Source organism: Oxyura jamaicensis, chromosome 1 (assembly GCF_011077185.1).
Source record: "Oxyura jamaicensis isolate SHBP4307 breed ruddy duck chromosome 1, BPBGC_Ojam_1.0, whole genome shotgun sequence".
NCBI classification, from domain to species: domain Eukaryota; kingdom Metazoa; phylum Chordata; class Aves; order Anseriformes; family Anatidae; genus Oxyura; species Oxyura jamaicensis.
Genome location: NC_048893.1, coordinates 117,804,071 through 117,819,149, shown reverse-complemented (window position 1 = coordinate 117,819,149; position 15,079 = coordinate 117,804,071). Strand labels below are relative to the sequence as shown.

At 40.8% G+C, this 15,079-nt stretch overlaps 1 protein-coding gene across 1 annotated transcript in view; it reads right to left on the bottom strand.

Moving 5' to 3' along the window:
- DMD (dystrophin) overlaps positions 1 to 485 on the bottom strand; it is a 1,227,136-nt gene extending 1,226,651 nt beyond the window's left edge. The window contains exon 1 of the mRNA XM_035333326.1: positions 295 to 485. Within this exon, the coding sequence (XP_035189217.1) occupies positions 295 to 385 (91 nt within the window). The 5' untranslated portion in view covers positions 386 to 485. The remainder of the gene's footprint in view (positions 1 to 294) is intronic.
- Between the last annotated feature and the right edge of the window lie 14,594 nt (positions 486 to 15,079).

Below are 15,079 nucleotides of genomic sequence, written 5' to 3'. Positions count from 1 at the left end.
GGGGGTAGGGAACCTCACAGCTGCCGCCGATCGCGGGTTTAGCGACGGGTCTCGCTGCCCGGCCGGGGGGACCCTCCACGGACAGCGGGGGTCTGCCAGCATCGCTCCGGCCGCAGCGAGCACCGCTCGTCGGCGGGCGAGCTCCTTCCGTGCTCGAGGAAAGTTGAGCTAATTAAAGACATCATAAGAAGGAAAACACTAAAAAATAAATAAAAGCTGACCGACGCTCCCGCGGCGCAGACCCCCCCCGACCCCCGCCGGGATGGGACGGGATGTAGGGGCGCGGGCGCCTACCGGAGCGGCTGCGGATGATGTCTCGGAACTCGTCGGCGGCAGGGTCCCCCCCGGCGGCGGCAGCGGCTCCGGGGAGCCCCGCGTCAGCCATGTGCGGAGCTGGGCAGGGAGGGAGGGAAGGAGGCAGGCGGGGGAGCGCCGCGGGGCTAGGGGTGGTGGGCGGCAGGAACGGGACGGGACTGGACGGGACGGGACAGGTGCGCAGCCGCGCCGCCCGCCCTGAAATAGAGCCGGGGCGGCGGCGGCTGCGCCCCCCGCCCCCGCCCGATCGATGCGCGAGGAGCAATTAGAGAGCTAATGGGGGCCCGGAGGCGCCGCGAGACAGGAGCAGGCGGGCGGCCCTCGCCTGCTCCCCCGGCCTGCGCGCAAATTGTGCTTAGCCCCGCTGTAGGGAGCCCTCCGAGGCGCTGGTCCGGCCGCGAGGGTGGGGAGGGAGATCAGGATTTTCTCGGGATTTTCTCCCTACCTCCCCCCCGCAGACCTGGTGGCCTGGTGAGTCACGGACCTGAGGGTCCCTCAGACATAGCCTGGTGGCACCTGCGGGCTCCTCAGGCCTGCTTCAGTGAGAGGACACAAGAAACATTTCTGCGAGTGTTTGATAAAAAAAAAAAAAGGGGGAGGCTTAGTCCCCTGTTGTCCCAGTCAAGGGCCAATATGCTGACTGATGGCCTCGGCTCCTCGCATCTTTCCGTGAAATGTCAGCAAGGCCGATAGCCTCCAGCCCCCCTCCATCCAGTTCTTTCCCTTCAGTTTTGTTTCCATGCTGGCATTCAGACCATGCTTTTCACACCCAGTTTCTCTTACAGGACCAGACCAAAAGACAGCATCACCCCACAGGGGAAACAGCCAAACCCAGGAGGTAGACATGGTGAAGTGAAGTGCCTGCTCTCCCTATTGAAACCGAGCTCTAAGCTGTGCATTGAAACATGGACACTAAGAAGATGCATAATCCCCTATTCATGTTTGCTAGTTTGTAAAACAACAACGTGGTGTATTCAATACAAAAAGCTGATCAGCTTTAACACCAATTCATAGATGATCCATAAGCAAATACTGAAGGACAGGAAATTAAGGATAATCTGTAGAAAGGAAGTATGTTTTCACTTGTACTTTGCATAGATAAAGGACTTGAATCTCTTCAAGTACACAGTAGTATATCAGAAGAAATTTACTTGTCTGAAAATAACAGTTAAATAGAATAAAACAGAATAAAACTACCTAAGAAAACCAGGTCAGACACAGTGAAAAGAGCAGTTGTAGGAAGACTTTTGTAGGCACGCCGCGCATGGTCTTAGATGGTGATGAAGGGAGCTTGGCCCAGTTTGAAGCAGTTGGGCATACTCTCCAGCCAGATATTGTCTCATGGCTCAGTTCTACCTTCCTGTTTTTCATAAAGACTGTTATGAGATGGAGTAGGTGGGAAGTTTTGCCCAATGATATTTCAAAAATATTTTTCAGCTTTGTATTTTGATTATCAGTGTTTATTACTTTAACAAAGTGAGTAGGAAAATTAAGTATTGCCAGCCTTAAATAACAACAACAACAAAAAAAAGCATTAGTCAGACTCAGAAAAGCCATGAAATCGTCCTCGGATTATTCAGGGGGGAGATCATATTTCTTTGTCTGTATTCTCTTTTTGGATTCCCACTGGATACCCCTGGTGGGTGCCAACTCTCACAAACTTCCAGTAATGCAATTTTGGCTCCCACCACAGGGGTTCTTGCTAGAAAATTTGGCTGAGATCAACTTGCAGACTGGGTTACAGCACTACAGCTAATATGGAGACCATAGTTTCTCCTCTGCTATCACGAGTCTGTTTAATACCCTGTTATCACCCCCCCCCCCCAAGTTTGTCCCAATCTATGAACTAGATTCATTCAATCCTATATCAATCCAGCCTTTCAGTAATGTGAGTCTGTTTTCTCTGCTTCTCCATTTTTTATGTGGATTTTTTTTTTTTTTCACATTCTAGTGCCTTAGGGAAGGTCACAGTTTGTGCATGCCTTCCTCTCTCTGATAATAGGCATAACATTGCAGAATTTAAAATGGGACTCATCCGCTCCTCAACAGCTGATCCACAGCCTCACACGTGTTATCTGTTCTGTCTTTAAAACCCAGATGGGGAGCTTGTATAGCTGCTTCCTTCTTCTTATTCCATCTCATCTTCTGCCTCTTCCCAGGGACAAAATGGAGGGAAGATAATTTTGCCTCTTTATGGCCAAGTTCTGATCACTGTTCTTCTGTTAGAGAAAGTTAGAAGGAAGCCAATCAAGACAGATGAAAATTGCATGACTGACACTTCTGTCACTCCAGACTGCCTGTATCAGTAGCCAAAATCTCATTACAGTAATTTGACAGTGGAGCACTGTCTTAACTAAAAGCTAAATCTGTTCCATATAGTTTTACAGACCTAGCAAGATTGTCTGCAATACTTCAATGCTAGAAGTCTCAACATGTTTAGTTAACTTTATGAGCAGGTCCCTTAATGTGCTGTACCTGAGGTTTTTGTGCTAAGTAAAATATCTGCATCCTATTTCCTTAAACACCAGCTGATATGCCCCAGATATATATTCTTTTATATATATATATTATATATATATATATGTTTATGGGGCTGCTGTTAATTCAGTTCTGAGAATCTCATGTATTCTCAAGAATTCTATGCTTTTGGCAATACTTCACATGGCTTTTGTTACTATTGCTTTTGTTTGTTTGTTTGTTTTTCCCATAAACAATCTTAATTTGAGACAGAATAGATGTCTAGGCAGCTCATCTAATTACAGATCTTTCTTGAACACTTAAACCTCTGAAGTCCAAATCAAGGTAAGGTGTAAGAGCAACGAGAGTAACTGGTAACTCCTGTTAGTCTGTGTTGTTCTGGAGGGCAAGTTTCACTTATAGTCACCCATGGAAAATATCTTACGGTGTGTTTGTAATTTCTACTATTAAAACTATCTGATTAGTTGTTTGTCAAAGCTTGGGGCTGGTTATTTCAAATGTTGCAGCAGGCCTTCAGTGAGACGTAATGTTTTAGAATGAAAAACATAATTTAATGACATATTTGTACATTATTAAAAGCCCATTTCAGAAAAAAATTGGTTTTATAATAGCATCTAAAAGATGCTCAGAGTCTGAGGTTAGCAATTCTGGATGACAGATTATCTATTCATAAAGGCCTATCTATGCTTTGATTCCCCTTAAATATGCTTTTATTTTTCAGTTGCATGTTCAAAGACAGACTTGGGGCTAGTCATGTTGAGTCTTAAAAATTAACAACTTTTTTTAAATCCTACAAAATCAGGCATGTGTTTTCCAATGGTTCATGTTACATTCTGGTTTTGTTGGACCATTTAGGGCATTTCAGCACTTTTTCCACAGTTTGATTAAGCTAGGTAATGGAGTTGTTGGTAAGAGTCCAATTCAATCTAGAGTAGTACTCTCTCCCTTGGAAAAAAAAAAAAAAAAAAAAAGTTATTGTTATTTATTCTGCCCACATTGCATGACCCATCCCATATTAAAAGCAGTTCTTTGGCTATCTAGGATTCTGATACTCACATTATCTTTTAATTATTTTACAAATCAAAATGAATAAACAGTCAGAGAAAAATACATAAAAGCTTTCCTTGTGGTAATTTATGCTTTAAAATGATTGCTTTGAAGCAAAAAGGATTTGTGACTGTATTACAGACTTCATCTGATACTAACTAATTTATGGCAACTCCCTCAGCTAACAAGAATCACACGGTGTAAATGGAAAATGAGACTCCACTGGTATTGAAAATAAAGAGGTAACTTCTTTCCATCTTTCACAACTGCTTTTTGAGACTGCATTTTTTTTTTTTTGTCAGAACTGATTAAAAAGCTTTTCATCTTAGAATTAGTTTTATAATCTATTCAAGCAAACCTGAAAGTCAGCAGTCTAAATGCAGTAAAAAACCCACAAGCTTATTTACTGATTAGTACTTACCAAGTTGGTGACCTGCTTATCCACTGGGAACACAAATATTTGTGCAAACTGCACAAAATCTTGTCCCAGGCTTCCTCATGAAACTGTGCTTGTGATGGATAGTCTTTTGTTATACACATTTTTGCTGCTATGATTGTAAAGTTGAAGATTTATTAGAAAGCTATACGTATAAAGCAGTGCAGTGAAATGCTCGCTTTAGGTTTGATTTTTAGTGTACTTAATTCTGGAGAAAAATGTATGTTGAATATTTAATAAAAAGGCCTTTAAGTAACTGAAACTAAATAAAAATAAAAGCCAAAAAGAATTATTTATTGAACAATGACACATCCTGTATTAAAACCCTTGTACTAAAAAGTTACAAAATAACCTCTCAGTTACAGCAGTCATAACCATATTTACAAAGGCAATCAGCATTGCCTCATGCATAGACTTGAGCACTCTCTGTGAAGTAGTGCCTAATTACATTTTCATAGCTATCATTAGGCATCTTTTGGCTTCTACTGTCATATGCAGTAAATGCTTAAATATTTAGGTCCCTATCCTCAAAGATATTTAGGTGTCTAGTTCTCATTTCTAATTTATAAGAATTAGGGACCAAGTACCTTTTCCCAAAGGCAGATTATTTGAAATTTTCTCTCTTGGAAAGCCTGTTAGAAGCTTCTGTGAAGAAAGCCAAATTGTCACAGTAATCTGAATTCAATGCTGCTGTTTCTACAATACAGACCTCAATAAAATAGTCTGTTTATGGGGCATTTTTGAAGTATTCTTCACCATATTTTTATGTGATTTTGATTAATTTTATAGTCCATTACAAATTACCTAGTATAAATATACCTACACTTGGAAAAAAAACTGCCCATCAAGTGGAAGGAATGTTTAATTTGGACATGAAGTGTTTTACTTCCAGAGAGCTCTGATCATTACTGAAATTAGGATATTGCAGAACTCCAGCAACGTTTTCTTCTCCCATATTCCAGTCTTTTCAATACATTTTAGTAGTTTAGTAGTTGTCTAAAACACCAAAGAGGGCTTTTTTTTTTTTTTTTTTTTTTTTTTTTTTTTTTTTTCCTGGTGTAGCAATGTTGCACTTACTGTTAGAAACTTTCCTGAGTCCCCTTAAAGTTTACAACAAAAGTCTGATTCACTTTAATGTGAGCTGGATTTGATCATGTTGTAAATCCATCCTTCATTATTGTTTGAGCACATCTCCTACGGCTATAATTTACAGGCATACTGTTAAAGAAATATCATTGTATGGCATATGCGTTATTATTTCTACAGTTTATAGACACTAGAAGAATGTCTTTTACACCTAGAAGAATGTATGTTTTTTTTCAATCCAAACACACACAAACCACCATCACAAAAAAAAAAAAAAGTGTCTGATACATTGAGTTTCTGATCTGAATATCCTTCACAAGTTCATTTAACTTTCTGTTATTAGTCTTGCAAATTTGTAAATGCACTTGTTTAACTTCAACAATGTGAGTAGAAATAGATATATATATATGTATATGCAAATGTAGTGCTGTAATAAACTCGATATTGAATTTATTTGAACATTTGAACACAAATGAAAATGCGACATCTTGATCTGAGTATCGTACATGAAGCAAAAAATTTACAAGCATTCATCAAAATGACTTCAACAAGCACTGTGTTAACTATAGTACCAATTTTCAGATAAATTGTTAAAAGGGTTTAAAAAACAGTGATCAAGCATTTCTGTTTCACTGTGTCCTTGCCAGTAAAATTCCACTTGGTTTACTTTTATAAGCAGTGTTGCCTAAGAAGGAAAATGTCATTCTGTGGAGCAACATTAATGAACTTGAGCCTTTGGGACTTGGAAAATAGTTGTTAAAGAAGCATAAAGATTGGAGCTGAATAAAAGGATAAGATTATGTATGGGCTGTTGTTTGAGAATACAGCATAAAATGTAAATTGTATTTTCTTAAATAGTTAAACCTCTGAAGAGGAGAAGGGATAGAGGAACTGCGTTAGTCTAATTATCATTGTTGTTAAAATTGTAGTTGTCACCTCAGTTTTGTATGAATTTACAGATAGACCCTTTTAATGTGAGGTTAATTAGCAAGGCTTCTCAGAGACTTTTTTCAGATCTCTGCTGCAAATCTAGCCTAGCAGCAGCTGATAATCATTACCAGTACCTGACTGTTCACTTGTCTTTCTGAAATCAGTGTGCAGGCACAATCCAATTCAAGTAAGTCATGTTTGCAAGTTACTGAATATTTGCACATTACTAAATGGGAACTAACTGACTCTCATATTGGTTCTCAGTAAAAATCAAGGTCTGATGTATATCTGTGGAGACCATATATCTGTCTCATTTAAGACTAGTGTTGCACCAAAATCAGCAAGGTTCTACTTGGGGTTTTTTGCTATCAAGTACTTCTTGATAGTAAAAAAAAAAAAAAAAAAAAAAAAAAAAAAAAAAAAAGGCAGACTTCATCTTCCTGGACTGACAATGGCTATCAGAAAGCACTAAACTCACATTCAAAATGCATGCAACAAAACCCTATTTTGAATGATATTTTGTAAAGGGCTTTATAATTATTATCATTCTCAAGTGTATCTATAGATTGACCTGTCAACTGTGAAGCAACCACTCTGATAAATCATTGTGACTGTTAAAGAATTTTTACAAAAATGTTTTAAATAATTGCAATGAAATTGAAGAGCTAATAACTAAAAAGGATTGGGGAAGTTAGAAGCATCTGAATATCTCCTTTCAGTAGAAAGGATGGAAAAATGCAGTAAGAAGTTTTTCTTTTCTATTGGAATTCTTCAATTACCTGCAGGATTAAAGGCAGACTTTTGTCAGATCCATTCATGAGTAGAGCATGGCTATCTTATATATTAACTCAATTATATATTTTTCCATTCCTAACACTATAAGCTATGTTTTGCACTTTCAAATATTTGTAAGGAAAATATGTGCCTGGTACATTGAATTCAATTTCTTATATTTGAAATATTAAGGGAAAGACACACAGAGCTGTATCTCTGCAAACCACTGATGTGTTCTGCTGGCCAGCTGAATACACGCAGTCAGAAATCACTTTACATTTCAATCACTCAGTGTGGCCATGATCCTTCAGCACTCTGGGACATTCCTGGTTTTGTCCACTCAGTTGACCATTCTTACACATCTCACGGAACAGCAAAAGCAGGGAAGTTCCTTTGGTGCTGGGGACCATGGGGGCTCCCTGTGGAGTTGGTCAGGAGAGGGTTTGGCAGCCAGGGCCCATTCCACTGCCCCACCAGGATCTGGGCAGCCAGGCGACAACATGGGAGCCCTAGCCCCATCCCTGAGCACCTCCCTGGGGATCAGCCAAGGTTTGGTGGTGATGTGGACCCATGGGTGGGCCTGGTTAGACAGGGCCGATGGCTGGGCAGGGCAGAGCTGTGGGGAGCTGGAGCCTGGGCCTGCTCAGGCCTTGCTGGGGCAGGGGCGCATGGCCCTGGGGCTGACATAGGGGCCTGGGCCCTGGGCCCTGGGCAGGCTGGAGGGCTGCTGAGGAGGCATTCAGGGCTGGAAGTACCCTCAGGGCCTTGACAATATGGAGATAGAGGACCATGTTAAAGGTGTTTTGATTGTTTGTTTGTTTGTTTTTGTAGGTTTTTGTTTGTTTTGTTTTGTTTATTGGACTAAGCTACTACACGCATGGTAATATATAGCTGCATACAAAGTTTCAGAAAAATTCTAACAAGGTTATCTTACGGGTGAAAAGTGCCTACATCCTCTCTTAAAAACTGCTTATCTGTCACTCTCTACTGTGTAGTGGATGCTTTACATTTCAGCAGCAATTTGAAATTAGGAGCAGTGGCCAAAAGGACAGAGAATGAAAAATGCTCAACCAATGCTGGCCTGCAGCCAACCTCCTCCTAACCCCTCTGTGCCATTACACTTGTGAGAGGCACTGTCCTGACTGACCTCGCCCTACTGCTGTGCCCTTGCCAAAAATGTGTGGTCCTTGTCCTTCAAAGGCAAACCATCTGTACCCAGCAGCTGTGCAAACTTGCTGTCGGCACACCTGCAGTCAGAGTACGCCCTCCAGCTTCGCTGAGAGCAAAGGCTGTGTTTCACAGGAACCCTGCAACCTCATGTTGTTATTCTGTTGGATAAGTGGCCAGAAGGGTCTTGGCCTGCCCAGAGCAAGGCTTTTTCCTCTCCAAGAAATCTATTTTCCCTTATATTTTTCAATGGGCTGTGAAAAAAAGACTGTGTGGGGTTGTAAGTGCATTTCTCTGCTGATGGGACTAAGCGTCATGCCCTGGAGGCTGATATCTACGGTGAAAAAGGTCTAACAAAGTAATGTTGATATGACTTGTTTGGGAAGCAGTTTGTGCAACATGATCATCTTTTCAGAGCTAGCACCACAAATAAAATTCTCTGTACCAGAAGGCTTCAAGCTAATATCACGTGAGGCTCAGTCTGCTGTCAGATGCATTATGCACATGGAAGTGTAAGCAGAGTTTCAAAGAAAGAGCACTGAGTAACTTGGGTAACCAATCTGTAACATTCTGATCTCCCCTACTGCAAATATCAATTTACTTTTCAAACAGAAAATAAAACCAAATTGCTTATTTCCACATGTTTATTATCCCACTATGAGGTAAACACAGAACACATGCATGTTGAGGGATAAGATGATCTCAGAATACATCTGGCATATATATGCTGGTATTTTTCCTCATTCTTGCCATTAATTGTTGATAGAACACATGAAGCTGTCATCAAGCTGGAAATTAAAATGTCTCTGAATGTCGTCTTACAGTTTTATATGGAAAAGTTTGGTACTAAACCACCATTGTCCCAGCTTAGTTTTTTGCGAAGTCTTCCAAGGAGTTAGGAAATGACATCTGACATCTACTTTCTATTATCCATATATGTACATCTATTATTTTCCTTAATATTGTAGTGGGTTTATGTGGCAAGGTTTTGGTAGCAGGGGGCTGTAGGGGTGGCTTCTGTGAGAAGGATCTAGAAGCTGCCCCATGTTAGGTAAGGGCCCCACTGCTGACCAGAGCTGAGCCAATAACTGATGTTGTTCATGCCTCTGTGAGAGCATATTTAAGACAGGGAAACAACAACAACAACAAAAAAAAAACCACTGCGTGACACAGCAGCTGGGAGAGTGAGAAGAGTGAGGAAAAGCCTTGCAGGCACCAAGGTCAGTGAAGAAGGAGGGGGAGAGGTGCTCCAGGCACCAGAGCAGAAGTCCCCTGTGGCCTGTGGTGAGGACCATGGTGAAGCAGGCTGACCCCTTGCAGCCCATGGAGTACCATGGTGGAGCAGGTTTCCACACTGAAGCCCATGGAGGAGACCATGGTGGAGCAGGTGGACCTGCACTGACGGAGACCGTGGTCTGTGGAAGACCCCTGCCAGAGCAGATTCCGGGCTGGACCTGTAGCCCGTGGAGAGGAGACCATGCAGGAGCAGGTGACCTGGCAGGAGCTGCTGCCCGTGGGGGACCCAGGTTGGAGCAGTTTGCTCCTGAGGGATGGATCCTGTGGTATGGAGCCGTATCTGGAGCAGTTCTTAAAGAGCTGCTGCCTGTGGGAAGCCCACACTGGATCAGTTCGGCAAGGACTGCATCCCGTGGGAGGGACCCTACAGCACAGGGGATGAGAGTGACGGAGGAGTGGCAGAGAAGAAGTGCTATAGACTGACCATACCGCCCATTGACCTGTTCCCCTGTGGAACTCGGGGGGAGGTGGAAGAGGGTGGATGGGAGGGAAGGTGCTTTTGGTTTCTTTCATTTGTTTCTCATTTCTCTAGCTTGTTAGTAATTAGCAGTAAAACTTACTATCTCCTTACGCTGAGTCTGTTTTGCCCATCACAGTAATTACTGTGCGATCTGCTCGTCCTTATCTCAACCCTTGAGCCCTTTTCATTGTATTTTCTCCCCGTTGCTCTTTGAGGACGGGGAGTTAGAGAGCGGTTGAGGTGGAGCTCGGCCGCCCACCCAAGTAAAACCACCACAAATATACAGATGCTTTTTCTTTTTGAATGTTAATGAAATGAGTGAAATGGAGTTGTGGACACTGCATGTGTAACTAAAGAGTGGTGACAGGCAGATAACACCTGGATAGCATTCTGCAGTTTTACTTACCTCCCAGTGCATGGCAGGATGGTAATGTGGGTATGCATATAGTGGTATATTGTACCTAATCATCATTTAAGTCTCATGTAGTTCAACCTTTCAGCTTCATCTCATGTTTTTCTTCATTAAAGATGCAAAAACAAATACCATAGAAATGGGGCTGATGAAAATAAAATTATTAATATAAAGATCACCCTTCCCAATGGTAACAGTTACACCATTTCAATACAGCTGGCTGAAGGGGGATAGTTATTGACAGTCAGTCAATGCAACTTCCCAAACAACTGCACTTCAAGAGTTCTCATTTCACCTTGTTGCTACCATTGCATCAGCTCTACAGTGTTTTATTTCTCATCCAATATCCCTTCTGCTATCAACTGTTATATTTTAGCAGCTTTCCATATTTCTGGTGAGGAAATTAGCAAATAGGTTCTCACTCTGATAATGTGTTCATGCATGGAGTCAGGTATAGCAAACACAGATTCCAACTCTATTTTCTGAACTAGTCTTAGGCAAGAGTACAGTGTTAATCAGAAGACTGGATGAAGAAGAATATACACCACACTGATAGAGGTTTACAATAAACTCAGTATTCATGAGGTGACTAACTCCCTACTACAGAAGGGTAGTAGTCTCACCTCTGACACAGAAGGTCCCTGAAATCTGCACCGGTGTTAAATAATTATGTCATTTGATTTGTTTCATCCATCTGAGAACAGTGTTTGTGAAAAAGCAAATCTTTGGAGGATCCACTCCAGAATAATGACAAAAAACAACAACAACAACCTAAATCCACTCAAATATTGCTTTATTTGAATTAATTTTAAATTCATTTTAAATAATTTAAAGCATTCATTTTAAATGCTTTTTGGGTATGATGTGAAATTCTAAAATTTTACTGTTTTAGTCTCAAGCTATACAAAAAATTATAATGAATTGTTTCATGCAGTGGAAAGTTTAAAAGATGTTTATATGAAACCACTGCAGTGACATTACCAAAATGTTTTTCTTAGCTACCATTCAGATATATTTCATAGTGACAAAACATTACAATACAATATACCAAAGGAAACATTTTAGCAATACCAGAATGAAATATTTTGACATTGCTAGAATGAAAAGAGAAAGTTTCAAATGAGAAAGTAAAAAATAATTGCTCTGAAACTCGTAAAATCAGAAAATCTGCTCTGACAAAACACTTTCATTTAGACAAAAAAAATACTTTCTGTCAAGATATTGTTCTCTTGACATTTTGTTTTTTTTTCAACAAGACCTAGGAATTATTTACCTTTTTTTTTTTTTTTTTTTTTTAATAATGAAAATCATATAAGTGGGTCTGAAATCTTTAAGCTTTGATGTTAAGGTGAATGTCTGTTTCCAAAGAATACAAATAAAATCATACAACTCTTCCTCTCTCTCCTCCCACACCCATGCTTCCACAGACTCATGCTTAGCTTATTTTATGACCCATTTTCTCTGTACCCCAATGGCCACAATATTATCCACAACCAAAGGAGTGCCAGTGACAAATGTCATCCCACTTGCTTGCTCTACGGATTGCTTTGCTGTGCCCAGGCAGGCACCAGGTATGTTCCCCACTGCACCTCACACTTCATACCTCAGCATCCCATATGCCTTCTGAAAGCCACTTCAGCAAGGAGTGAGGCAGAAGCAGAACCACCAGATAGGAGGATTGCACAGTCTTCGTGTTAGATGTCAAGATTACTAACAAGTTAACTATATGTACACAAGGAGACCTCAGGAACCCAGAGAGTCATTTAGAGAATCATTGTCTGGAAGACCATTTTGGTTCATAATGTGGGCTTAAGCCTTCAGACTTCTTTTTCCAACAAAGAAAAAAATCAACCAAAGAAAAAACTTTGATTTTCTTACATTCAGGTCAATGTATTTTTAGAAATGCAAATGTTTTAAAATGCACCAGTCTCACATGTCAATTAATGTCATCCTCTTTGACGATAATTAAAACAAACTAGCAAACATTGTTCCCCCAGGAAAAGAACAAGAAAATACAAGGAAAATATGAAGACAAAAGTGAAGATTAGCAGACATTTCTGTGCACAACTTAAGGCATACAGCTCTCTCAAATAATTGACCATGTGTCCAGGTCCATGAAATTAAAGGAATTAGTATTAAAGGCATATGTATCACAGGTGCAGATGGTAAATCACTTCAATGTAGCAATGTAAATTTGTAGTAATAGGGGATCTGTACCAACATAAATAAACTAAACAGGTTCCTAAATCTTTGTGGGACTGAGATTCAACATTGCAATACTATTAATATGGTTTTCTATGATCTTCTTTTTTACCATATCAGTGGAAGGATGAAAGCCATCTAGAACAGTGGAAACAGAAGCAATGAACTTAATTTGCATATCTTTTTCATCAGAAATGTGTCCCTTACTAGTGTTAATCTGGACAGTTTCTATTCAGACAACTTGCAACACTGAGTTGGATGCAACTCCTGCCTGGATAGGGGTGACTTTTGTTAATGTCATAGCACAAACTGTAATACAAACCTATAGCATCACTGAGCCCTCTTGAGTGAGCTTTCAGTGTCCACATCTGCTGGGACACAAGAAAGAAACTGTACCAGGGGTGAAGTGGTACAAGTGGAAAATCATAGAATCATGGAAATTCTCAGGTTGGAAGGGAGCTTAAAGACCATCTAGTTCCAAGCCTTCTGCCGTAGGCAAGGACGTCACCCACTAGATCAGGTTGCTCAGGGCCTCATCTAACCTGGTCTTGAACACCTCCAGGAATGGGGCATCCACAGCTTCTTTGGGTAACCCATTCCAGTGCCTCGCCACCCTCTGAGTGAAAAATTTTCTCCTAACCTCTAATCTAAATCTCTCCTCTTTTAGTTTAAAACCATTCCCCCTTGTCCTGTCATTATCTGATTGAGTCACTCTCCATCTTTTTTGTAAGTCCCCTTTAAGTACTCAAAAGCCACAGTGAGGTCACCCAGGAGCCTTTTCTTCTCCAGACTGAACAGTCCCAGCTCTCTCAGCCTCTCTTCATAGGAGAGGTGCTCCAGCCCCTTGATCATCTTTGTGGCCCTCCTCTGGACCTGCTCTAACAGCTCCACATCCTTCTCGTGCTGAGGGCTCTAGAACTGGATGCAGCAGTCCCAAGTGGGACCTCACCAGGACTGACTAAAAGGAGACAATCACCTCCCTAGACCTGCTGTTCAATTCCTCTTTTGATGCAGCCCAGGATGCAATTGGCTTTATGGGCTGTGTTTATGCCTGACTGATGTTCATGCATTGGTGTTTGAAGGAATATTGTCCTAATATGCATAAATGTTTTATTTGAGTTTCACACACACACACACACAAAAAGAATTACGATTTAAAAAAATGTTAATTTTTGAGGAATGAAGTGCATTTCCCTTGTTTTTAACATATCTGTCTCACATTTGGCTTGATTCTGAAGCATTTTGATCAAGTTGCAATAATTAAAAACAAAGAGTTATTGTTTTTTGACTGTTGTGGCAGAATGAGCATAATTGCTGCAAAGTATCTTTTTAAATTTTCAAAATAATAACAATGCAAACATTTATATATATAAAAATAACAGTACCTCTGTAAGATTTTCAGATCAAACGTAAATTAACCCAGAATGTAGACCTTCTGCATAGAGAAAGTCTCTATTTCTCCATATGTAGACCTGGCTTAAAACTAACCATACCTTTCCCAGCCCTGGAGTGGTGCTGAGGGAGCCACATTGCCTACATTTTGCTATCCAAACCCTTTAAAGCTAGTGTTGCACTGTACTGGGTCTGGCTGGGATGTTAACTTTCCCTGCAGCAGCCCATACAGTGCTGCGCTCTGCACTTGTAGCTAGAACAGCAGTGGTATCACACCAGTGTTGTGTCTGCTGCTGAACAGTGCTGGCACAGCATCAGGACTCTCTCTGACCCTCCTAGGGGGTGGGCAAAAAGTGAGAAAGAAACATCAGCAGGGCATCTGACCTAAACCAACCAAAGGGATATTCCATACCATATGATGTCACACTCAGCAATAAAAGGTGGAAAAAGGAAGAAGAGGGGAGGGGTGGGCTCTTGTGAAAACATCTGTCCTCCTCCCGAACACCGGCTACGTGCGTTGAGGCCCTGCTTCCAGGACATGGTCAAGCATCGCTCATTTGTGGGAAGTAGAGAGTAATTTATTTCCTCTGCACTTCCACATAGCCTTTACTTGTTTTGTTTAGTTTCCCTCTCCCTCTCCCCCTCCCTCTTCCCCTTTCCCTTTCCCTTTTATTCAAATATAACCAAAGAACTTATTTTATAGTTTGGAAAAATACCATTTAACACACCCAGTAATTCAGTATTGACAGTTTGTTGAGAGTTATATGAAGAACTTTTTCAGCCTTTGATGTTTCAGAAAGAAAAGAAGAGAAGAGAAGAGAAGAGAAGAGAAGAGAAGAGAAGAGAAGAGAAGAGAAGAGAAGAGAAGAGAAGAGAAGAGAAGAGAAGAGAAGAGAAGAGAAAGAAAAGAAAAGAAAAGAAAAGAAAAGAAAAGAAAAGAAAAGAAAAGAAAAGAAAAGAAAAGAAAAGAAAAGAAAATAGAAAAGGAAGGAAAAGAAAAGAAAGGAAAAGAAAGGAAAAGAAAGAAAAGAAAAGAAAAAAGAAAAGAAAAGAAAAGAAAAGAAAAGAAAAGAAAAGAAAAGAA